Consider the following 26,026-nt stretch of genomic DNA (forward strand, 5'->3'; position numbering starts at 1 on the left):
CGTGAGAGCCAGTCCCGCTGAGACCAACAGGGCTATCCAGCTGAGCAATGTTTGCCCCTTACCTTTCCTTACACAACCTTTGCTCTTTGGTTGCAAGCTGTTTGTCTAGATAATAGAACTGGGGCTTTTTCATAGCAGCATCACCCAAATAAAAGGTTTTTAAACCTTTACCAGGTCAAACTACATGCAATCTATTTTAACGGGTACATGGGGTGGTGAAGTAGTCTGATCTAACTGGCTGAATACCTTTACCATTTTGTAACTGGGATGCCTGGCAGTTCACACGATACAAGCAGCAAGACTAGTTCTTTGAAGGTGCTTTCTCAACATCTACCGTCTCAGATACCACTGCATATGCTCTGAAGAAAACACTCGTGATGCCCACCTGACCAGCCTAAAATCTGCCCTTATACAACAAGGATGCCCCAGTAGAGAAACAAACCATATCTTTAAAAAGGCCAGACAAACACCCCGCAGTAACCTGCCACGATACAAAAAGACACCCCCCCCCACTGCACCCCCAGTGGTCACCCACCACCACACGCTTGTCGGATTAGAAGAACCATCAAACAACTTCAGCCGGTACTCAACAAAGATCAGAGCTGGAGAGATCAACTTTTTAGTTGGTCTAATAAAAGATATCACATCTATCCAAAGAACCTTGCTGGCCGATGTCCTTAGACCAACACAGCTACCACCAACAACCCTGCAGACTTGGAGAGAAATGTTCCCAGCCTCTCTGCTCTTGACTTTCTAGCAGCCCCCTAACCTTGCCCAATTCATCATCAGAAGCAAACTCCCTGCGATTAACAGACATCAAACGGGACACAGCCTTGCCTTAACAATAGGGACTGAATCCGTCAACACGTCTCCACTGGTACTACCATCAACACCCCTCCCCAACAACCAACCCATCACACTCTAGGGATCCGACACGCGCCTTTCCCAAAACGCAATGCATCTGACCCAATGCACCAAATGCCCCCACGGGTACCATGTGGGCAAAACCAAACAGCACCTACCTGCCACAATGAACTCTCGTAGAAAATATCCAAAGGACAGACACATATGCCAATAGGAGCATATTTTTCACAGAACAACCACACTGCTTCTGACCTCATCCTCCTCGTGCTCAAGGGAAATCTGCCAAACACCTTTCAAAGGCAAACTTGGGAACAACTCAAATAGTTGGAAAAATTCTTCTTTGCAAGCTTTCAGATACAAACACCCTATGTCACGCCGAGGAAGCCTGATGAAGGGTGTTTGTATCTGAAAGGTTGCAAAGAAGAATTTTTCCAACTATTTGAGTTGATCTAATAAAAGATATCGGATTTACCCACAAAAACTTGTCTGCCTGTGTCCTTAGACCAAGACCTATGCCCCTGAAGCTTGGGAACAAAAATCCATGAGCTGGCTGCACACTAGGAACCAAGGACTGAACAGCGATATTGATTTTATGACACGCTATAATAAAATCTACCTGATTCCTGAAATTCTTCCTATACACAAGTAATAAAGACCCACCTTCCTTTTGCTAGGTCTTCACCTCCCAGTAAATCAAGCTTCTTTTCTTCTGCTAATTGTTTGTCTGCTAACTCTGGGAGCTTCTCCCTGCTCCGATTTCACAGCTCTATCCACTGCTCTTAATGATCACTGTGCTTGCTTTCCTCCTCAGCCCTCAAGAATATTTTGCATTCAAAAGCTTATCTAATTTTATCCCAACTATACAGTTGGTCCAATAAAAGATATCACCCCCCAAAAAATTCCTGCCTGCTCATAATATACTATTAATTAAGTAAAGTTACCTAACCATTTCCAGACTTTTTTTTTTGCAGTAAAACACAAGGGACCTGCTAGCTGAAGGAAATTATACAGTAGTTGACACAAGTATGTGTAAAGTCATACCTTTCCATAAATTTTTGAAATATATTTCCTCGGAGACTATCACAGATTTCTTCTAGGTATGGCTAAAAGGATACAAAAATACCTTTAGGTCAGATATATGATAAACTGAACATCCATTATTAGCCAATGAAAACAACACACTGGCTCCAGTATTTTCTGCCCACTGGAAAGGACAGAGTGCAGAGATAGTTCCTAATCACATGTGATAAGACCATCTTGTAGATGGTAAAAAGCAAGGTGCCTGACATCCTCAACATTCACGAAACGAGCAGTGGTGGCATGAGATACAAATGACACAAGGTTCAGAGACCGCTTTGTCTGTCAGTCCCTCTGCTTCCGTCAAAGAGACTTCACTGACAGGAAGAATATCCCACAGGGCAAGCAAGCGCTACTTTAAAATTCGACAGGAAATGCAATACTCTAGAAGGACAGCAAATAAATGTAATTTGTCTGCTTGTGAGAGTTCGTTTCAACCTGCACTTCCTAACTTAGGCCCACTTGTGTTAGAGAATACTTATACTACACAAATACAACATTTCTCATTTTTCTGAGGAAACATAAGTACACCATGGGTATGTCTACACATCATCCTAAGGCAACATAATGATGCACTACAGCAACATAGCGATCATGTGGGTCTACACGTGCTCACCAGCTACATCGCTGAAGCGGTGCACTCCCCGGTTATAGTGCGCCACTACGGTGACATAGCAGAGAAAATCTAACGCGTGCTGCGCTTTAGTACTTCCAAAAGGAAATACTAAAATACGGCACCATGGCAACATGTAGACACACTCTATTTGACCAGTCTACTATCTCTTTTAGCATGCAAGGACATAAAAATCCTTTTTTTAACCTAAAACATTTATAGAATTGTATAGGAAAGCACTATAATTACTGCCACAAAAAAGTAAACATTTTTTAAAATATAATCTCCCACTGCATTTAGACACTAGAGATAAATGAATCGTCTTCAACACTTAATTCTTCACAATAAAATTGCAAAACAGTCATCTTTAACAGCATATTAATATACTTGGGAATTGTGGAACAGAATAATTTGATTAGTTTGGGGTAAATGCAAAATTTCAAAGAACAGAAAGCTACACGCATTGCAATTTTTTTTCTTTTTTGATACTTCAGATTTCTGGAGGCATTAAGTTGAATTCTGAGCTTCATACCCTAGTTTATGTTTCGAGGGATGTAGGCCCCTGATGTCACAGGGACTCTGTGTAACCATTTAAAAGATGTAATTTACTGGTGGTGCCAGAGTGACCGCATCCAATTCACTCTTTGAACTGCTGTGCAAAATTCAATATATTCTAGTAATGAGGTTACCTAGAACAGTGGCTCCCAACCCTTTTTTTTTTTTAAACTGTGGCCCGGTAGGAGCGGGATGGGGCGTGCAGAGCTGGCTGCCTCCCTCCCAGGGTTGCCCCACTGCCTGGCTTTAACCCCAGAAGCTCAGCTGTGACCCCAGAAGCCGCTCACCTGGGTGGACAGACAGGGCTTTGAGCGGGGGGCCCGTGCCACGACCCTGCAGCCAACCTGCCACCAGGTCATGGCTGGTGGTTGGGAACCTCTGACCTAGAATACCTCGGCACTTTGTGGACAATGACCCGAATCCTAGGTCACTGGGTGAAAAAGGAATACTACCAAGTAGTTAAATAAAACCAGCTAGACATTATTACACTGGATTGACTGCGAATGAAAGCAGCAGGGCCAACGAAATGCACTCAGAAAGCTTCTGCAAGGGGTTAGACCCTGAACACAGTCCAGCAAAATAATTAAACAGATGCTTAACTCTAAGTACTTCTGTATTCCCCTAATGACATCAGCGGAGCTTCTCATGAGCTTCAAGACAAGCATGTGTTGAAGTGCCATGCTGGATGTGTACCAAAGTGCTCACCACTTTGCAAACCAAGCCCTACTGCACCAAGGCCTCGTGAAGACGTTCCACTTGCAGAGGGAGAAAAGCTTTTCTCCTGGCACAAACAGAGCCGTACAGAAATTCAAGAAATTTCCTATGGAAGAGAAGTGACTCTTCCTCAAAAAGTTAGACCAGATACCTATGAGGACGATATCCCTCCTCCCAATCTCAGGTGAACACCTGTACACATCTCTTGGGCGTGGAGACACCCACTATCCCACAGCACCTCTGTTCTCCCTCCCTACTGAGAGAGAGAGGAGGAGGGAGGGAAAGCACTGGCTCCTTGATGGCCCACCCAAGGGCAAGCTATCTGGGAGTCCTTAGGGATCTGCACAGGAAAATTACCCCCTCGCCCACCACTCAGCTGATTTGGGGAGGAGGATTTCCCACTGAGGGAACACTCTAGGAATGGGCCCCTCTCTGCCGTCAATCAGCTGATTAGTAACAGGGAGGCATTCTCCTGCAGCCCTAACCCTCCCAGAAGGGGTTAACGCCCCAGCACACTGTCTCCACTGCTCCGAACCAGAACAGAGGAGTGCAAGGAGCTGAGGCTATTCTGCAGCGAAAACCGGGAGGGTTCCCACATCGGATAACGTTCCCCTCTCCTGCCAGTCAGCTGATGGGCCGGACGGGGCTGAGGGAGCATTCTCCCTGGGCTGTCTGCCACTTGACAACTGCCAGCTGAGAGCCAGCCCCTTCCCAGGAAGGAGGGAGGGAGGGCAGGCTGGCAGCTGATGGACGCCCCTGAGGGCGAGGGTGGCCCGGGGAGCAGTACTCAGTGCCCCCTGTGCACCTATGGAGCTCTCCAGCAAGGGAGCTGAAACATATGCGCACTTCAGCTCCCAGGCTATTTTTCTACTGGTAAGAAATTCTCCGTACAGCATGTAATATCTGGACTTCATATCATTCATCCCCCAAAGGGAAGCAGATGCAGTTCTTGGGGCAGAGAGTCACAGGCCAAAGCTGCAATAGAGACCTTCCCCTGGTAGCCAGTGTGTTGGGATACCCCTGCACCTTCAGCAAAAAAAGACCTGGGTCTTGCCAAAAATAATTTCCCGTGCGACTCTGCAGGGAACAAACGTAGGGTAACCCCTAGCCGTGTGTTTCCTGTCTTCATAAATACATTCAGAGATACTTTGGCTAAGGAAGACTGATTCACAATTTTTACCATCCTTAACAGGAACAAAGAAATTAGAAACCTTGCCTAATCGATATGTATCAAAATCTTTCCCAGTACCATTTTGCTCACATCCCTTTCTGAAACAGGCTATCCAGCATCTGCTATAACTTTAAATATGTGTTCTGTTCTCCCAATTTACTACATTCATATAAATCAAAGGAAACCAGAACTTTCAAATTGCTTTCATCTTACCTGAAAAAGATTTGGGAGTACTTGTTTCTTGGCTAGGTGAGATTGTACGTGATCTACAGCTTGCTTTGAGAACGGCTTTTGAAAAATAAAAATATTGATTTTAAAACAAACATTGGAAAAAGAAGTCTTTGAAATCTTAATCACAGATGCCAAAACTTCTTGCAGGAAGCCATCGATAACTTAATTTCTTTTGGAACTTTTAAACAAACTGCCTGCCAACATTTAATTATAAAATGCAAAACTAATTTCAAGAAAGAAAGGGCATTAAAGAGGAGAAAATGACCAAGTATTTGTCAATCTAAAAGTTGTTTTTTGGGTTGGGTTTTTTTTTTTTTTAACTGCACTCTTTTCACCCTAATCCTGCAAGCGCATGCGTTTAACGTCAGGCAACAGCAGTCCCACTGACCTCGAGATTACTACTTACAGATGAGAAAACATACGTGTAAATTGTTTGCAAATTCAAGTCCCTATATAAGAGAAATGGGTCTTGCTGAAATCTTATAATTATTTCAAGAACTCTTTCAAATATGTCTACCTCAAATAAAACAAAGCGTCACCGTGCAATTAGTAGAAGCTACTGCCATGAAAGATACTGCTGATACCTCGAGTTCAGTGCAATTCTCTGGTCAGACCTGTACTTATTTACTGTCCTTTCACTAAAGAACCTCATTAGGAACTTAAAGTCAAAGTGAAATGTTTAAATTTTTTAAAAATGAAATTGCAGAAAATACATACATGTGAGCAGGAAAGCAGCTCCTTCATTATGTACGTGTCGTAAATCTGTCGACTTCTGCTACAACGCTCCTCCTCAGAATCCAGTTTTTCATATTCTTTTATCTGTAATAAAAGAAAGGAAGGAACAAGTCAACAGAGCTAATTAAAGTCTTTATTTAAGAAAAAAGGGTTTTCACTTTGACAGAATCCTTATTCCCTTTCATCACGCTCTCAGTGCAGTCAATTGTGGTGGTGGTGGTTTTGACTCGACCGTGAAGGTTGACTCACAATTTTCATTCCATCCCTGTGTACGTTGGAATTTGTTTGCCAAATGTGTTTCTCAAAATGGGGTACAAGGATTGTTTATCTGAAAAGTGTGAGAAATGCCAGATTAGAGGCACGTCTGCTACTTAATAAAGCACTAGTTGTCTTGTAAACTGTGCAGAAAGGCTGAGCCTGAGACTGTAAGGGACCCGGTAGGTAAAGGAACATGGATGTCACTGAATATTTTGGAAGGGGCATAAAACTGCTGCTTTTCTTCACTGATAAATGATGGCCTTGTGCTCCTTTCTTATTCGGTACCTGCAGGGCGAGCAAGAAGAGCCATTACCCTGGAAGCAAAGCATGCAACGTTTTCACACTTAGCAGGAGCACTGCAATATTGCAGACACAAACACAAATGCACACCCCTCTTAGACATAGGAAGTGGAACAAAATACAGCAGACGTCAACACAGCGTTTGAGAGGAGCGAGAGCACCTCATCTAGCAAAGACGGCTAACTAAAAATACTGACATTTCAGACTCTGCAAACATCTTAGTGGTAACACCTGAATGCTAATGATGACTGGCTTTTCCTTCCTTTCTTCTTCTTTAAATGCGATGGCAGAGTCCTAGGCATGGGAAGAAAAAACGCACTTGGCTCCCGACAGGTTTAGTACAGGAAACCAAATCACCCCATGCTAAGGCAGCAGTACAATTGCAATCCCACCTGGCTATCCTCACAGCGCAAGCCGACTGCATGCCATGTTATTTTTGGAACAGATAGGCTTTCCAAGCATGTGTTAGCAAACGGACACTGTGAGAGGCATTCAGGCCTCTCAATGGAATGAGCTGAATCAGTGATATCAATCTCTTTAATCAGTTACCATGGAAAAGAGATTTCTGTGCTTGCACCAGCTTCTTAAAATGCTCAGAGCGAGGAACAAACTGTGCGCCAGGAAGGAGCCACTGCAATTAAATCCTTTGAAGGACAAATGCGGCGTTATAGGTATCTTGTATTTCAGGAATTTCTAATGCCCATTTCAAAGTACAGTCTGGCCACTGGTCTGGGTTACTACTGAGCATTACCCCAACGGTTCCAATGGCAATGTTAAATCAACTTGATTACATTGTGGTATTTATAATCCCACTTATTGTTAAATCTGTGGGCCCGATGCACGAGGTCAGGCTGCGTGGGGTCAGCACGAAAGGCAGCACCATACCTAGACTCCAGGTTGCCCCAAGCGAACTTTTAGTATTGCCCCCCCCCACTTCGCCAGAGATAATGATAATTATAACAAAAAAATTACTATTTTCAGACCCCCTTTCTGTTCGGGTCCCGGGCAGCCGCCCGGTTCACCTGTGCCCGTGTCCGGCCCTGACGAGGAGTCATTCCAGAGGTGTGATCTGGCATGCCAGTCCAGCCCCACAACCCATCGGGTTCCCCAGGGTCCAGAAATGTGGTGGCGAGGGAAGGGTGGCAGCATTAATTGCCGTAGCAATCTGCAATCAACTCTGCCAGCACTCCCCCGCTGCCAAATTTCTGGCCCCCTGGGGAGCTCCGCGGGCCAGATCCGGCCTGCAGGCCACAGGCTGGGCACCACTGTGCTAGAAAAACACCATTCAGGTTAAAGATGTGAGAATCCTGCAAGGAATAAGAAATGATTGCCTGGTGCTAACTGTACTGCTGCTTCCACAACTTTGGTCAAGTGAGCAAAAGTCCTAATACTGCACAAAGAAAAGAAAGCATTGGCTCCGCCGGCTCTGCTCCAGGAGACCCAAACCCCAGAGTGCTTAAACATGCTGGTCTAATGTAGTAAGACAATATCAAAGGAAAGGCAGTATTTAAGGATAGACTCCGGGTTTTCTGTTGCTGTCGCACAGCAACTTATAAAAATCTATCAGCGTACTCAGGAAAGCAGCGATGCACCATCCTATTTAAGCTCTACCGCGGAGAGCCCCGGACTCCATCCCCACAGCACGGCCTGCCGTAAAAAGGCTGCCCATCTAGGAACTCTGCGCCAAAGAAAAGTGCTGCAGTGCAAGAGTTTTCGGGAGCACGTTAGAAAAACAACAGTGCTACCAAGGAAGAGAGGAGGAGGACTGGAGAAATAATCTAAGAGCCGCAGCAAGGGCTTCAGTGTAGATTTCCTGGACTTCCTTGTCATCCATCAGTAAAGTACCAGGATCCAAATGAAGCACTGGGTGCATGGACTTGCATCGCGTCTGTCCATCAGCTCATTAATCAAGAAAATCATAGTCCAGGACTGAGACTCAGCCTGGCCCTGGTTACTGTCTCTTTAAGAAGGAGCAGCCATCACTTCTGGACCCACGGAGCAAAGGCTGGAGAAGTGGCGTCGCTCCCACGCACGCATCTGTCATCGAGACACGCTGGCCGGGTGGATCGGTTTCTAACTGGAGCGGTCGTGTAGTCCAGAACCTGAAGAAAGCTCCCATTAAGATGAACAAAAGCCAAGGGTCCATGACAGCCACCAAATGCATCTAACAAGTGGCAGAAGCAATTTGAGACTTAAAAGAAAACAAGTCATTCAGCATCCTAAGATTACTAAAACAATTACTAAAGGGGGGGGCTGAGTGTACACCTTCGAGGAACACCTATAGGCCAACACCTATCTGTAATTAAGGGGAAAAACACTGTGGTAGTAGGGCCACATATTTCCTAGTCCCCTGGAAAACACTGAAGCTGTAGTTCACCTTCAGAAACACTATCTGACAAGGTTTCTTTTCAAATGCTGAAATTAGAATGCTTTAGATTTCAAGCATCTAAAAAAAAAAATGATTTTTGACAGAGCTGGATGACTCACTCATCCAGTTAAATGCTTGTTCGTGACTCACGTTGCAACAACACGAGATCCCTCGAGTGTGGAGCCTTTTTACATCTCACAGCTTTTTCTGTAATGATTTATTCAAATTATTCTACCTGAAACTAACGTGTTGGTAAATCAACTACATAAAAATTGCAAATCTTGCAAACCTAATATTTTAAGGAAGGAAATAGATTCAGCCTCTTTTTAAATACATCTGAGGGATCTTTTTCTAAATATATGCTGCACGGCATTCAAAGTATGTTTCTCAATACAATTTAGGTCAAATGTTGTTAAGTATCCTTAAAAGGCACTTGAAAGGGTTTCAGAGGTAATGAAGCAGTCACACCATAACTGGTTTTTCTAAGCAATCTGTTAATACCTGACTTCTTGGTTTGCTGCTAGTGATTTCTTAAATATATGAAGCGATGGAAATGGTGGTAGAGAAGGTCGTTCAGTCTGCCTCCTTATGAGGCACATAATCTCTCGTTTGTGTTACCTTTATAGTTAAGAAATTACCTTTAGACAGACAGCAGGGTTTGTTTCTTGGGTTTTTGTCTCGTTTTGGTTTTTGCTACAAGAACTCTAACCCAGCATCCAAGGGAGCATTTCTTATAAAGGGATAATCCCAAACAACATCTACAAATAATCCAAAATAGCGCAGCCCACATTCGGAAACCATGCATATATATTTTCACGGGAGCTAACCTCTAAAGAGAGAACGATAAAAAGCAGCCCTGTGTTCAGAGTAGCCTCTGCTACACCAGCAAACAGATCTGGCTCTGAATTAATACAAGAATAATTACGCCTGCAGAATATTCTCAAATGAGCAGCGGTTGGGTCTTTCCTGAGGAAGCCATTACTTGACATTAGTGCCTTTGCCAATTACTCTCCCATCTTGAGCGTTCCCTTTTTAGAGGTTCATACAAGGACAATACTAACTTAATTTGGAGCGGTCTTCCTGATGCATTAGATTCCTAGTGCTATGACTCTATGTTGGGTTTGGTACACAAACGGCCTTGACAGCCTCCTAAATCAAGCGATCTCCTCCTGGAAACTGCCCAGGCTTTTCTTCTAGTCATTTTGCAAATGACAAGACTTTTTAATTCTACCACATAGAGGACATATCTACACGTGCCAATTTAAGCCACTTTAGCCTGATTTAAGGCACATTAAGGGCACGTGTCTACACATGTGCACCCTTGATGTGCCTTTAAAATGGCAATTTATGCCATTCGCACCTAAATTTTGATACCTGCAAAAGCAGATACCAAATTTAGGCGCAAATAGCTGAAGTGCTTTAACACACGTAGATACACTAAGGCGCATTAACGCTGTGTATGTCAACTGATTTAGGACTAACTTTAATCCCAAATTGGTCCAGACAGTATTAATGAGCCTTAGCGTGTATACATGTAGATGTGCACCTAAATCACCTTACTGTGCATTAGGCAAATGCACGTTAAAGTTTAGATGTGCATAAAAGCACGTGTAGACATGCCGACTGTTACAGCCTGCAAAAAATCAAGCAACCATTTTCATCGGTGTTCTTAAAACTGCACATGCTAAACCCTCAGGTCCCCCTGAATTCCCACCTACTTGAACAGCAGCAGCTCGTATCTCATTAGCAGTTACAAAAATACCCTTTAACCCCTTTCAAAGCAAAAAGGCAGCCCTCTGGGAGGGTGCATCTGCAGTGATAAAGGTCAGCTAAACCCATCTAACCCTGACCCTGGATGAAACAGGGTTGACGTGGCAGTCGTTTTGCTGCGCTTGTATAACCACAGAACAGCGAAGATGCAAGTCGCATCATAACCCCTTCCCTGGCGTCCTTTTTGATCCCAATTTAACCGTTACGTCTGTCTATACCCTAAGCGGTTAGGTGATGCCAAAGTCCCCGCTAGACCGATTCACCCTAGATGCTACTGCAGACCACTCTTCCAGACCGCTGTGCTGTTTCTATTTATGCTGCGTGCAGTACCCCGCTGCCTCATGCGGTGAGCTGGCGTGAGCACGCTGATCCTATGATCTACCCAATGCGCTGGCTGCGCTGTGCGTATGCTCCTGACTACATGCCAAGGTGGTAGCTTGAATCTGCAAGTAAAAACAGCTAGCTTGCTTGGGACATGAGTATTTTAAGGACTGCTTTTCTCTCTGTATGCGCCATTATCTCGATGGAGAACAACTGAAGTACTTTTGCTGACAGTCTCTAAACATAGGCTTCAAAAGACTGGAGGCAGGATCCCCGATGAAAGAGCTTGAACTCTCTGGGGAACCTGCCAAAGCTCAAATTTCTTAACTTCTGAGCACCCGGGGTGCCCCCTGTTTTCAGCCCATTCTCCAATGAATGAGTCTTAATTTTAACTTTCTTGACTTACTTGCTGATTTCTGGGTTGCCAACCTTTGTTGCCATAGTAAAGGCAGCGTTCAAAATAGCTTAGGGTTTAATCCTTTTCTTCCTTATATAAACACGTCCCTAATCAGTATGCTGCTCTGGTCTCATCACCAGAAAATTATTATTTATTTCTTTAGCTGATATCTTCAGAAATATGACAGCAGTTTCCCTGTTAGAGCCTGATCCAGCAAGCACATGAACACATGCTTTGCTTTAGGCACGTGAGCTATCACGCTGAAGTCAGCTAAGTGCTCACTGCTTTGCTAAAGCATCTGGTAGGCTTGCTTAATCATTGCAGGTTTTCTTTTATAAACCTGCATGGTCCGTGACGCACAGTAAATCATGCCCAAACTCTGCTGTAACGGTACAATGCCTTACTTGGGTTTCAGCTCCTTTTGATGCAAGGAAGACACCTTGCAAACTCCAGTGGTAACTGGCAAATGTTAAAAGCTTTTCTGCTTCTGTTATCTTCATCATCTCAGCAACTGAAGATCAAAAGCATGCCCTTCTCTTGTTTTCCAAGAATTTCTTGGCATCAGCAGATTTTCAAACATCAGAAACATGAACACGTGGACAAGGAGATGAGCCAGTTCCACTTATTTCACACAAATCCTAGAAGCCCAAAGCCAGAACAGACTTTTTGATGCAATGCAGAGCTTAAGACTGTAAAGGATGTGCACTACTTTCTTAAATGGATCTCAGAAAGCAGAGTTCAAAAGATCACTCTGCACAGATCTTTCTGCCAGTGTACAATGCTTCACCTAGCACTTTGTCCAAAGGGGTTTAAGTGTCTCCCACCTTGCAGATCCTATGGCGTTTTGCTTGGGAGACTATATACAAGAATACTTTACATGTAGATAAATAGTTAAAAAATAATGTGTAATGAGGCCAGATCCTACCTGGAAGCCTCTGTATTCTACTGCAAAACAAGACTAAATAGTAACAAAAAAAGAAGGAAATGCATATTTCTTAACAACATCAATGGAAATCACAGATGTGCTGTAAAAGGCAGACTACAGATGCTAAATGCAACAGTTTAAAAGAACATATAGCATTAACTATTCTTCATTTTGATTCTGTTTTAATGAATGTGTAAGAGGTAAAGAACAACGAGAGGCCCTACAACCTTGAGGAGTCCAGCCCAAACCCCATTTTCAATTGCAGCCTTAGCATGAGTCACAGCACCCAGCAAATGTTGGCTATATGTCTGGCTTCCCTCCAAGGCAAAATAACTTCACTGTAGTCTCAGAAAAAACAGAATTAATAACCCTAAACCTATTCTAGTCACAGTTATGATTCTCCCCCTCCCAGAAGCCTGCTGGTATTTTTCAAGTTTTCTTTGAGCACAGAGATCTGATGAATGCTAATATGGTTGTCTCAATTGAGGTAATTTCTCTCTCATCATCATAGTTTCCATCAGCCAGAAACTTCTACACCCCAATGGCGTTAGGATACCAAAAACTAAGTATACCCAATAACTCGCCAAGGGCAGGAATCCATTAGAACTCTACTTCTTCAAATCTTTGATTAATCAATTTTTAATTAAAAGGCTGAGTCCCGATACGTGCAAACAGCAACACAGGTCAAATCCAAACAAGCAAAATAGATTTCTCCTTTCCGCCTCCTATTTTCCAAATCTTAGTGTGGTCGTTATCAATATAACAAGAAATCACTGCAATGATCTTAAAATGTACATTTTTTAAAAACCGTACCCCCTTCTTACCTAACCTCATCCCAGGCATAAACACGTACGCACACAAACATGCCGCTCTTTTTAGTTTGGTCCCGGACAATAGCAATTCAGCATCTGAAATACAGCACCAACTGAAGATAAAAGGTTTCTTACCTCTTCATAAAACTTCAGCTGAGGCACAGCTTCATCAATCTCATTCATACAGTAATCTTTAAAAAGTAAAAATCCTAAAACAAATAAGAAAAAATAATACTTAAAAATGGAAACATTAATTAAAAGGCAATTTCCAGACAAGGGCATAAACTAATCAGCTTTTGGATTGTTTTTTTTCCCTCCTCCTGTAAGCACTCCTAATTGCTTGTGTTCATTAATTAAATGCTTAGATGTCTGTACAATCATTTGAAAATGCATCTAACGCATAAGTATTGCTATTAGCTCCCCTCCCTTTCATACATACAGTTGCATTAAGCAATGCTGGGTTTTACCTAGCATCACTTTTATAACACATTGACCTTTATGCACTGAAATTGTTCATGTCTGGTCTGCCATCTAATGAGACTGTTTCTAACTCAGTGTCCAAAAGAAATCTTCAGAATTGCACAAGTATAAACAGAAATTATTGATAGTTTCCCATTTTAATAGGTCTAAACCACATTATATAGCAATAACACATTTTAATCCATTTTTGTAACCTCCCAGTGCTTGTATCTTATGGCTACTAGTGCCCACATTTCACAACATTACAATTGAGTTAAATTCCCATCTAAGACAATGTATGCCAGACAGACTAAAGTGGCCACATTTAAAAATCTTTACAAATGTATTTGAAAATAATTTGAGTAAACTGTTTTAATTTTTAAAAAAAAACAACCCTCTGTTCAACACTCCAAGTGTTTTTATGCATGGCTCAGATGATATCTGCCACCACGAACTATCTTTTGCCTAGCTTAACGTGGACATCTGTTCCCAGAGCTAACTGCCTTGGTTATCTAAAAGACTCTGGAAGCTGTAAACGCACGTGCCTTTAGTTCACTTCAGCAACGAATGCCCTTCCTTATTTGGTCTCACTAAGCACACGCTGGCATTTCACCAGCTTCTGTAAGCAGATAAGAGCATGAAGTAGAAATTTAAAGAATAAAGCAAGCCAAACTGAGACATAATTAACAGTTATTCATAGATAATCACAGTTCTTATTACCTGCTGCAAAATACTTCCCTACATTTTTTTTTGGACTCTGTTTTCCATCGGCGTGAATGGTAAAACTTCAGAGGGGGATCAAAACGTTCCCGCTTAATGTGTGCGGAGAAAGCAGAGCTGCATCAAAGACGTTATATGCAGCATAAACAGAACTGACCCTGGCTGTTTTGCTTTCACTAGGCAAATAAATCCAGGGCAGGGGAAGGCTCTCATAAATTATAGGCCAAGGAGCAAATGAAAACCATAAATATTATCTTCAAAAAAACTACTAATAGAGAAATAACCCATTATTACATATACTCACAGAAATATTTGTTTGTATAGAAGAAAATTTTCCAAGAAACAGGATTAGGACCAGTAAAAATGAATGTGGGTCAAAGAAAAACATGCATGTAGGGCCAAGTGAATCAGCCCTCAATTAAAAGGTTCTGCATCAATGGCTGTAAATGCCATGCTAATGAGATCACAAATCCAACTCTACCCAGAACCGCTTTATTTACTCATTTCACATGCTTTGAGACCCAGTCTGAAGCCCACTGAAATTAATACTCTTGCTCTTCACGTCAATGGGAACACAACTCGAAGCCCAGAACATAACCCCAAAAGCCACGCTGAGAACCAAGGGTTCAGACAAATTAATCAACAAGGCTGCCCAAATATGACTGAAGCTCTCCCTGACCTTTCTGAAACTGCAGCTCTGCTAATGAATTCAAATTTTCACCTTATTCCAATGAGAAACTCTAACGAGACAGCAGCAAGGACATGATGCTGTAGCAGAGATGGCTCAGGAAGGAGAGAAGCAAGGCTTGTTTGTCAGTATTTTTTATAGGACCTATATAGTTGGGAGAGGTTACGCAAGCCCAGAAGGGCATTTTGTGCCTGAAAGCTCAGCTAACATCTCTCCCAACAATACAGTTAGCCCACAGAAAGTTATTACCAGCAGCAAGGAAGTCATTTGTTGACAATGAAGCAGACAAAAGTCAATTTTGACCATGGCAAAAGGTAAGGTTTCTGCCATCAACTTGTAACAGCAGCACTGAGATGGGTTGCAGTCTTTGGCTGATGGGATGTCTGCAGGAATTTCACATTTGTGGAGAGAGGGAACGGGTATCTTGTATCCAAGCCTTACGCTTAGTGGAGTATGCATTAAAATAGTCTCGTCCTCACATACTGGCACAGAATACCTGGCTACTTCTCCCAGCTCCACAGCACCATATTTTCAGTGCCTGTAAAGGAACTTTTTAGAACCACGTCTTTATACTGCTGTGCAAGAGGCAAGGATTTCTTAGGGCAGTATCTTTTATTGGACCAACTAGGTAGGTGGAATAAAGTCATTCAAGCTTTCAAACGCAAGACAAGGTCAGATCTGAGCAAGACTGCCTTGCATAGTTGGCCAAGAAATTATGTCGAGGCAAGGATTTCTTAGGGCGATGACTTCTGTTGCAACACAACTCTTACGCTATTGGAAACTGCAGTCCGACCTCAAGGTATTTGCAGTTGGGTGTACCGAGGATTACGCTATCTCCACGGACAGTAAAAAATATCTTTAGGGACAAAAAGTAATATCTGCGAAAGGCAAGCTAACCAGTAGGCTGTCGTCACCTATGCACGGGACGGAAGAAACCTCCGTGCCCGGTGCACAGTGGATACCGATCTTTGGATCTTCTTTATTGAACCAATAGGTGGCAGCAAATGGCCTCTAGAAATGACCTTGTGCTTCTACAGCTGGCAGAGCTCTTCCCACCCCGAGCCCCTCAAGGCCGTGCCAGGACCACCGCAGTCACAGGAGCCATCAGTTTCTAACTCACGCACTTGTCTTTCAGGACGTACATGACTTGCTAGCAGTTTTAAACATTCAATCCAGAAGAATAAACATCTAAGCACACGTTTGTATTATTCAGACTTGCTTCCTTTCAACAGCCCCTACGACCTCATTAAGTAGCAAGATTCAAATGACCACAGATACTACTTACTTATTATTTCAAGCTTTATTAGCCATTTAACAATGGAAAACTTGTTCAAACTGGCAGTCTTACCTATGGATACTCTCCGTTAAGGTGTGTATTTATACGGAGCTCGTAGAGAAGAGATGGAAAATGCAACACGATGGAAGACAACTTACTGAATACAAGAAAGGTATTTTTAAGTATAAAATTGAAAGATGCCTTTTAAAAGTTGATTGGATGTCAGCCCTGATTAATTTAGCAGTGAACTGCTACATAAAAGCAATATTTGGTCTATTCTGTAAAGCCTCAACACATTTCAGCATGATAGCTTCCTTTACTCTGTTTTCCATTAGGCAGAGACATGCATAGCAAAGGATCAGATAGGATTTAAATTTCTATTTTCAGTTTCATTCTCAACAGAGTTCTGCTTTAATTAGGGGCCAACTGAGTATCACAAAAAATTTTTAAACAGATATGTTTTCAACTGAACGATTATGAAAAACGTGCTTGTGGCTGCACCTCCACTTGCAAAACAAAATGGGAATAGTTGTATTTGAAATTAAAAAGGAATGTTTCAACACAGCAGGTGTCGTATTAAATTACTTTTAAAAATTTAAAGAAATGATGATACAATTTAAACAGAGCGCTGTTAACATTAATCATGATTAGGCCCATTTTAAAACCACACACAGCGAGAGCTTTGCGTTTTCCTGAGAAACAACTTAATCCGCAATCATTTAACATTCGGTGATGGAACCTTAGTCAACTCCACCCAAAATGCCCGAAACACCATATTATTTATTCTTCTTTTCCCCTCACTCCAGGAAAATTTGCCTGTGCTATTCCACTCTCGACATGAAACCAAATGCGATGAACCTCTCATCACAAACAATGCATTCAGTCCATTTTTTCTAACATAGTGAATAGTTTCCTAACGTTATCTTTCCATGTGCGCAACTGCTGGAGGTGCCACAGGCACGTTACGGGAAGGGAAGGGATCCATGCAAATCACAGATGAAATTGGATGTGGCTCACAAGAGACTATTAACACGTCTCACAATATGAAAAAGTCTGAGAGCTGCTAGAATACAATATTAGCTTTGTAATGTGCTCAGACATACTCGCTGAAAGACAATGTGGCATTTACCGTTGGCTCTGTTGGCAGCCCGGCTCTGTTTACCTTTGCAAATACTCGAGAGGGAAAATGCTGCAATTTGCCTTTGCAATGTGTCTTTTATCAGAGTGGATGTGTGTCATTTTCCAACATACATGTACCCCTTGGATTTGCAGGTGATAGAGGGGAGAAAAGATCACTTTTGTCCCAGTTAAAAGAAAGCTGTATAGCACCTATTTCCTAATGCACAGGAAAACAGTTTCTATTTTTTACTTATTGATTTATATGTTTTTCATACGTGAAAATTTGATCCACGTAGTCATAAATTATAGCCTGACAGGAACATATCGGCCTGAAGTCATACAGCTTTCAAAGGGGGCATTTAACCTGAGATGCTCCTGAGCTCAGCTGCAACATACAGAAAAGTTGTTAAAAGGTAAAAAATGACAAATAGCGTTCTTGGCCAGACCAAAGAACAGCAGAAAACGTTTCACAATCACAACTTCTTACTATCATAAAAGACATTTTGTGGTCTATAAGATGATACACCATTGAATTAATATAGCCAGCTTACCAAATCTTAATTGTCTAGAACATGCATCAAAAATGTCCATTACCCAACGTGATGCAGCATCTCCGCCTTCACGTTACTGCATATTATAACAAAAGCAATCAAGTGCCAATCACAAATACAATCTTCTTCAAAGTGCCCCCATTTGAGGACAGATGAGGAATAATATCAGAATATACACAGTATTCTTTTTTTTTGCTTCCATCAAAAGCAACCTTACCGTCAGCCGCTGGAGAACCAGTTACTCGGCCAGTGGTGGAACCAAGTTCTCCCGGGTAGCAAGTATGTGCAATTCACCCAAGGTGTAAAGCAGGTTTTTAATCCAGAAAGCAACTGCATCTTCTCCCAAGATACATGCACGTACACGATTTATTTCTGTGGCCTACAAACTTTTGCTAGGTGCTCAAGAAGCGTAAAGAGAAGCACAGAGAGACGGGTTATTTATCAGTAACTAGAGTTTTCTGTATGTCCGGCCTCAGCAAGCACATAATGGGGAAGCTGCAGTTTCCAATTCACGAGCCATGCTCTGCTCTACATTTTATTTGTGCCATTTGTCTCAATTTGTATTTCCTTTATGCAGTGGATTACAGTTGAAAGGCATTTTATTCCTCCAACCACAGTATGGTTCCCCAGACCTCACCCCCCACATAGGTAATATCCTACTGACAAACAGGACACGAACCAGTTTGTGTGTGAATATTAACCAAAGAAAATTTTTTAAAAAGGTGCAAATGAAATTCATATTGGTGGATCTCATTTATGGAACTACAAATCATTTGCTAAATATTTTTAATTTACTTTTACATGATAAAAAGCATCAACAATACAGAGTAAAACAATGCTGAATTAATTAGACCTTTATTTAGACAATGAACTAAGGAAGACTACAGTCATGCAATTACTGAAGTATTAAGAGACTAAAGTGTGGCACAAACAGTGATGAATGCCGTCAAAGAAAAATCTTTGGCTTGTTCCCAGCAACTGGCTCTTTACCCAAAAGAAAACAAAGGCAACTGTTGGTAGGAGGAGAGTGTGAAAATTTAGAAGCAATTTTCTTTTTTAATCAATACCATGCCAAATATTTTTGTCCTGTTCAGTCTTTCACAAACTTTTCATTGAGTTATTGTAGAAAAGTAAAGGTTTGTGACAGCATTGTACAGGGAACAATAACATTTTTGTACTGCCTGCTTTGCACTGACCTATTCGTGCTAGCTTTTCATTTTATCATATCTCTATGCAAAACTCAGAGGAGTCAAAAGCAAGACAGAACAGACGCTGTTAGAGAAGGAAATATAGTTAATAAATGCCTATTCATGATAAAACAAAATTGTTTGCAATATTATTTTTTAAATATATGATGGGTAGTTGGAAACTTAGTAATAAGGCCTATTAAAACTTGAAGCAGCCCCTTCACCACAGACTGCTCGAATTATTCCAGGGTAGAAAAGACACTTTACAATCTACAGTCCTTAGACAAACTGAATCCTTTGAACCCCAAATTCAAACAGCAAAGGTGCAAGGAAGTCTAGTTGCAGAGAACTAGAATTAGGTGCCATATCTTCATGTCAACTTCCCATTCAAAAGCTTCTCTGATTTCCTGTCCACTTGCACTCAACTTTCAGAGGAAAAAAATGGTAATTTTACATAAAAGAAGCATTTTTTACTCAATGATCCACTCAAGATTAGCGTTAAGACAAGCAAGTGGAGGAAAATCAGGGCTCCATCAAAAGCGGAGTACACACTCGCTGTTTTCAGACAATGAAGTCTCCATCTTCCCTTCACTGGTGTGCAAATTTCTTTGAAGTCCTGGCTGGCCGCACACGCAACTCGCTGTCCACAGCACAGCACAGCACGATAAATACATTTTGGATTAATTTAGGGACAGCTAGGAAAAAACATTTGAAAAAAATTAATAGCTGCATCTTGATAAGGCCAACGTGCTAATATTTCAAGCATGTTCGACCATCATCAATGGAAGGGTATACTATTTCTCCGCAAGAACAGAGAAGGAATTTTCCCCCTTCCTGAACAGCGCGGGATAGAGCCAGTTGCACGGGATCATTCAGACTTGCTCTAAAGGGCTTCAGGCCCTACCCTAGCATCCTTCCTAGGAGAGTGCAAGGCCCAAGGAGGAGAAGCCATACATTCAAAGCATCACATTCCAGAACCTACGTGGCACATTTCACACAAGCACCTTCCCGCAAAAGAAGGATTTCTATGTTTTGAAAAGATAAACTCCAAGCAACCCCCTAAGAAATCGATGTACGTCATTCGCTCTCCATAAAATAGCTCATAAAAACTGCATCGTGCATGACCTTCCATTTAAAGCAGACGAGATTACTTCATTCGTCAAAAGTCAAGTCCTTCATAGAACGGCTAATAAGAATTCATGCTGTCGAATCTGGAACTCGCACACGTCCAGGGCTATATTTTAAATCTATCCCTCAGTACAGCATGATGCCATCAGAACCAGAAGTACTGTCAGACATGCAATTTCAGTGATGAAAGTATTCAATCTCAAGACAACCAAGGGCTGAGATCATTGTACAGTTCTGGAAGGGCATATAATGGTCTAATCCTGCTTGCTGTGGATGGGAATGCTGCCAGCTGACTTCCACGGAGTAAGATCAGGTGCTGAAAGCTGGGATTTGCATGGCCCTTGCTTTTGATATGACTCTTGGGGCAGTGTACATTTCCCGCCGTACAACAGCTCATTTTCCAGCTGACAGGCAGGCACTCAGTTCTTTCCGGATTTCTGTGTATAAAGCTCATGCTCGGTGATACACATCTGCCAACTTTTTTACTTTAATATCAGTGTGCGTTCTGTAAAACACCTACTAGCTAAATCTGTTTATTCAACAAGTTATCAGCCTTTGATAAGCTATCAGACTGGGGAACAGGCGAAAAGACTCCTGATGTTCGGTTTACCTGCAGGGCAGCTGGCAGATACGAGTGCTGAAGTACCGAGGGCCACGCTCGTGTTGGGGGACTGCTGGAGAGGGAAGGACTTGATGTGGGGGAGCCAAATGTCAGGGAGAAGCTGGAGGAATGGAACTGGTTTGGGGCCGTGAACAAGGCAATGTTGGTATCACGTAGCAAAGCCGATGTGGTTAGGAGATAAGTGATGTCACAGAGGCTGGAGGGAGCAGGGCACAGAAACGCGAGGTGTGGGCAAAGCTGATGTGTGTAGAGCCCTGAGACGAAGACTGGGGTGAAGCCCTAAGGCTGGGGCTTAGAGGGACAGAGCCGTGATGGGGGGCACAACCGCTGTGAGAAGGGAAGAGGCCGGCAAGAATTTGGGGGTTAGACGATGGGGGAGAAAGCCAAGTAGTTATTTAGGATTTTCAAGTTTGGGGAGACAACAGAAAACCGCCATCCAGTGTTCCAAAGCGTCAAGACTGACCCAAAAAATGAACATGTAAATGTTTTCATCTCACGAGTTTTTAACTTTGGGGACTGGTTCTATTTCAAAGTGCTTATCAAGCTATAGATTGGGTACATCTTCAAAACGATACGTGCAACTCATTTTTCGCTTTCATCTGTCTTCTTTGCGCCAGTTGTGTACGTGCCGCGTCCGTGGCTCCAACGCATCGGAAGTGTCAGCGATGATCCCAAGTGACCTTTCCCTCGTGCCCCAGATTCAGGCAGCAATTCCAGCTAGAGCAGCTAGTAAGAACTGAACGCAACAGCCCTGCTTTTACGCTCCTTCACTGAAGTAAATTTTGCACTTTCATCCCATTGCTAAACAGCCCTTTCTGCAAGCGCTCTCCACCACGTTAAAATGCTTCAAGCTGGAAACCAATCCTCTCAGTATTGAAAGTGACTGGCAGAAGCAGCCCTGAGTACAAGAGAGCAGATGCAGAGGACTGATTAGCAGCGAAACGAAGAACGAATGTCTGAAGAAGAATATCCTGCATTCGACAGCTTGTCTACCTCTATCCATCCCCACTATGCAGTTGGTCCAATAAAAGATATCCCCTGACTGTCTCATAATTAATTCCTGGACCATCACGACTATGACACCGCTCACTAACACTACCATCGCAAAATAAATTCAGGTCAACTGTACCCAGGGAAAGACAAATCAAAAAAACAGAAACCAAAGATTAAAGACAATACCCTAACAGACAAGATGATCCTGAAATTATGTGTAGAAGAAAGACTTTTATGGATTTTGCCTGAAAGGAAACTACTTGCATGAGTCTGTACAGTTCAAAAAACAACTGGCTAAGTGGCTGTGGTGAGTAAAATGCCTTTTGCACATTTTGCCTATTGCCACTTATAATACAAAATACATCAGCAGAGGTCGTAGGACACTTCTCTCCAGATCTCCACTTTCTAACTCATTTTCTCATGCTCCAGTCTTTGGAAAACATTTCTCTTCTTCATATACATGGACAGTATCATTTAGGTCTGATCAGTTTGTCAAACGTCACCAAATCTAATAAATCTAGAGAAAATAACTTCCAGCCAGGGATACGGAAGAAAGCCTGAACTTCATAGCCAACTACCAACTTGATATTTGGCAGTGGATAATGACAGGCAAGTTGTTCGATATTTCTAAGATCAACTGGGTGCCAGGAAGACTCGACGCAGAAAGGCGGAGAGACTACTCAAATGACCCAAGCCTTTTCAGAACGTATTTGTTTTTCTTAAAACGTCACTTATTTTGCATCATGCTTCTTATTATATCACCCTATTTCTAAATAATGCAGAGAAACAGAGTTTGATCATTTCTTATCTCAAGTAATTAGTAATCCACAACACCATTTCAGAAGCTTCAGGTAAAATCCTAATTCCAATGGAAAAACTCGCAATGGCGTCAATGAGGCCAAGATTTTACCATATCTACTTGTTATTATTTTGAACGTGGAAATGCAAGGCTGGGGTCTGAGTATATGTAGCTGCAGCTACTAATTACCCTCTATTTGTAATTAATAGTTTGCCCACTACCTTGACCTGGCCAATAGCTCTATGTTGAAGAGCTTGTATCTCATTTATCAATACTATTAATGCACATCTCCCTCTCTGAAGGTACCACGTGGTTTGCACGCTTTCCACCCAACTTTTTTGACTGTCTGCCAAAACTGGCTACTTTGAGGTAGGTTACCATGGATATGCATCGACTCCGGAGCTCTTCTCTGGCAGTCTTGGACTGGCACATTGACTCATTTCATATTTTGTCTATATTATTTTCTCTTGGCAAACCTCAGCAAATGCCACAGCTTTATGTAAGCTTGCTTCTTCTTAGCTCTAATCCCAGTAAGTCCCCACGTTCTTGGGCTGCGCGCTGCTCTCCATGCTCTTTCCAAGTACAGCACTATCTTACTGCACAAGAAGTTCTATTAAACACCACTATCCAGGAGGAAAGTAATGTCATTTATGCAAGACGGAGGCAGAACCGGTTGCTGCTTTGCCATTTTTGCTAGGCTGTCATTGTGCTGAGACATCTTTAGTAAGGTGTTAATACTCTCTCGCTTATTCTTATTTTTTAACAGAGATTTTTCTCCGTTTCCACTTAGTGTAATGGAGCACAGCTACAGTTGCAGTTGCAGCCTTCTTCTAATTTTAAACCTAGTATGTAAATATGTCCTAACCGTCTCAAAACCAAACTAATCTGCTTGCAATTTCATATACGACATCTCATCCCAAAGTGGGGTTGAGCTTTGGGGTTTTTTGTTTTGTTTTGTTTTGGGGTTTTTTCTGGGCGGGGGAGGAGGGGGACTGAAATCTTTGGGGCAAATCATACAAGAATTTCAAAGTAATCTAAAATTGTCCTTTAAGGTTACTATGGTGGATGAAAGCTGATACTATAACATTGTTTTCTTTGCTTTTTTTTTTTTTTAATCAGAGTGAGAGGAGTCAGACAGATCTTGGAAACATCCACTGACTGACTACTCCCTGGATTGGAGTCAAACACCTTTCCTTCAGAAAGACTGTCAAAAACGTTTCTAAGGCAGAAGCAGACATGGACTAAACAAGACAGACCAATCCCGCTATAAGCACCTGCCACTGGCTGGAAGGAAGCTGCCCCCATTTGCATCAGACTGCATTTAATCCAAAACACTGATGTAATAACTTCCCAGTTGTTACTTTTGATCAATTAGAGAGAAATAAAAGCACACAACACACCTTGGATGCATAATACCAAGCTGCCTCTATTATACTTTCTCCCTCTTCTACCATACACATGTATAAAAAATAATAATAAACCCCACACAAAGGTCCCATGTAAGAAATCTCAAGGAAAACTCAGAATTTAGGCACGCATTATATTTAACACTAAACCTGAATAAAACTACTGTACTGAAAATCCAATTAGTCTATGTATAAGTCCAATTAGCCATCTAAAATCATCCTTCAGCTCCTATTTCTAATTGGAAGCAACACAAATTTAACTCACCTTTTCCATGTTAAACCTACTTTTCGCTCTATGCTCTGCAAGGCTTAGAGCCTTTCCAAAGCTCAAACTTCTTAGAGTTTTATTCCCAAGCCCCAAACCATGGAAAGCTTGTTTCATAAAAATAAAAGAGATAGAAAAGACCTGTTGGGTTATACGATTATTCCTCACATCACACTGCCTAGTGTTCTGACCAGTCTTATTTTAAATGTCCTAAGCGAAATAATACTGCCCATCATCAGCACCAAAAAAAAATCTCTCTGCAACACACTGGTTTCAGGACCTCTAAAGCAAACTTCTTCAAACTAGATAAACAGCTATAAGCCAGACTTGCCCACCGATATTTACAGCGTCTTCCCGTGGAATATGCACTGAAAGCCAAAGTCTGGGTGCTTATCTGCTAGGTGCTCAATGGCCGGAGTCACTCAGCCAAAAGACTGCCTAAAGCTTCACAATCGGCATGGTGGTTGATCATGTTGCTCCTCTGGGTTAGTACAATTTTCTATGCCGACAGGAAGGGTCTGCTGTGCAGGACAGACCTCTTTCTCTACACCTGGTCCAAGACTGAAGGACGAAGCACCACCGGCACTTTGGCATACGAACCCGTCAAAACCGTTCTATGTTAAATTGGCAACGAATGACATGGCTCTATCAGCCGTACCGCTACAAAAAGATTCAAGTAACAGGCTAGCGGGGTAATTCAGCTCAAGCCGCTGAAGTAAGAGCCATAAAGGAACTCCTTGAACAGCATAACCCACCTGAAGGGAAGCTGTGGATCTACACTGACTCGGATTTCTGCGCTACGGCTCTTCTGTACTGGGTACATCACTGGAACAAAGCTAATCGGCATGACGCTGACGGCAAGGAAATTGCACAGAAAGCCGTTCGGCAGGCAATTTGGGAATGGATTCAAAGGCATCCATCCTCACTGTGAATTTGACATGTTAAGGGTCTCCAAAAGGCTAACAACTCAGAAGCCAAAATGAACCGATTAGCAGATGCCACGGTAAAGAAAGAGGCGTGGGGAGACATTTCGGCAATACAGACCCGGCCCCAAACCACCAAAACTGGATAATTCAGGAGCAGTATGCTGTCCATCAGGAAACTGGGGAGGTGAGATGGGTGCCATCCCCAGTGTCGAGAGGAAATTATTAGTGCCTGTCATAGTCTCAGCCATGACGCACCCGCGGCCACTACAGCCAGGGTGCAGGAAACTGCCTACTGGCCAGGGACGTCCAAAGAGGTAAAGGAGTGAGTGCAGAACTGCTGGTGTTGTGCAAGGGAGGGAGCAAAGCCAAAGGACCTCGGGCTCCTTTTCCACCAGAAGATAGTGGGTCCGGGACAAGGGATCCAAATGGATTATATTGATAAGCTTCCCCACGCAGCCAGGGGAAACCAGGACTTGCTGGTGATTATAGACTCCTTCAGCGGGTGGGTGGAGGCATTTCCTATGCACACACACTGCTGACGCCACCAGGAATCCACACACCACCAGCGATTCCTCCCAATTCACACAAGTGCTTCTTTACCCTACCTGCCCTCGTATAAACCAGGGAGCTACAGGTATGTTAATTATTTCATTAAAATATTTTTTTTAAGAACCTAAAAAACCAAAACTATACTGTATCTATCATTCTCTCCTTGTGGATAGGAGGAAAAAAAGACTGAATAAGGTGGGACTAGAGTGCTACTGGAAGGTACATGG

The 26,026-nt window shown here is 42.5% G+C and overlaps 1 protein-coding gene across 2 annotated transcripts in view; it reads right to left on the reverse strand.

Annotated features, from left to right (window-relative positions):
• The window catches only part of GRK3 (G protein-coupled receptor kinase 3), a 106,648-nt gene that overhangs the window by 40,090 nt on the left and 40,532 nt on the right, over positions 1-26,026 (reverse strand). For both annotated transcript variants that reach the window (XM_059713330.1, XM_059713331.1), the window contains exons 3-6: positions 13,247-13,320; positions 5,943-6,044; positions 5,208-5,282; positions 1,906-1,967 (exon numbers count right to left, since the gene is read on the reverse strand). In XM_059713330.1, coding sequence (XP_059569313.1) covers positions 1,906-1,967; positions 5,208-5,282; positions 5,943-6,044; positions 13,247-13,320 — 313 coding nt within the window. The remainder of the gene's footprint in view (positions 1-1,905; positions 1,968-5,207; positions 5,283-5,942; positions 6,045-13,246; positions 13,321-26,026) is intronic.

Source organism: Alligator mississippiensis, chromosome 10 (assembly GCF_030867095.1).
Source record: "Alligator mississippiensis isolate rAllMis1 chromosome 10, rAllMis1, whole genome shotgun sequence".
Classification (NCBI taxonomy): Eukaryota; Metazoa; Chordata; order Crocodylia; family Alligatoridae; genus Alligator; species Alligator mississippiensis.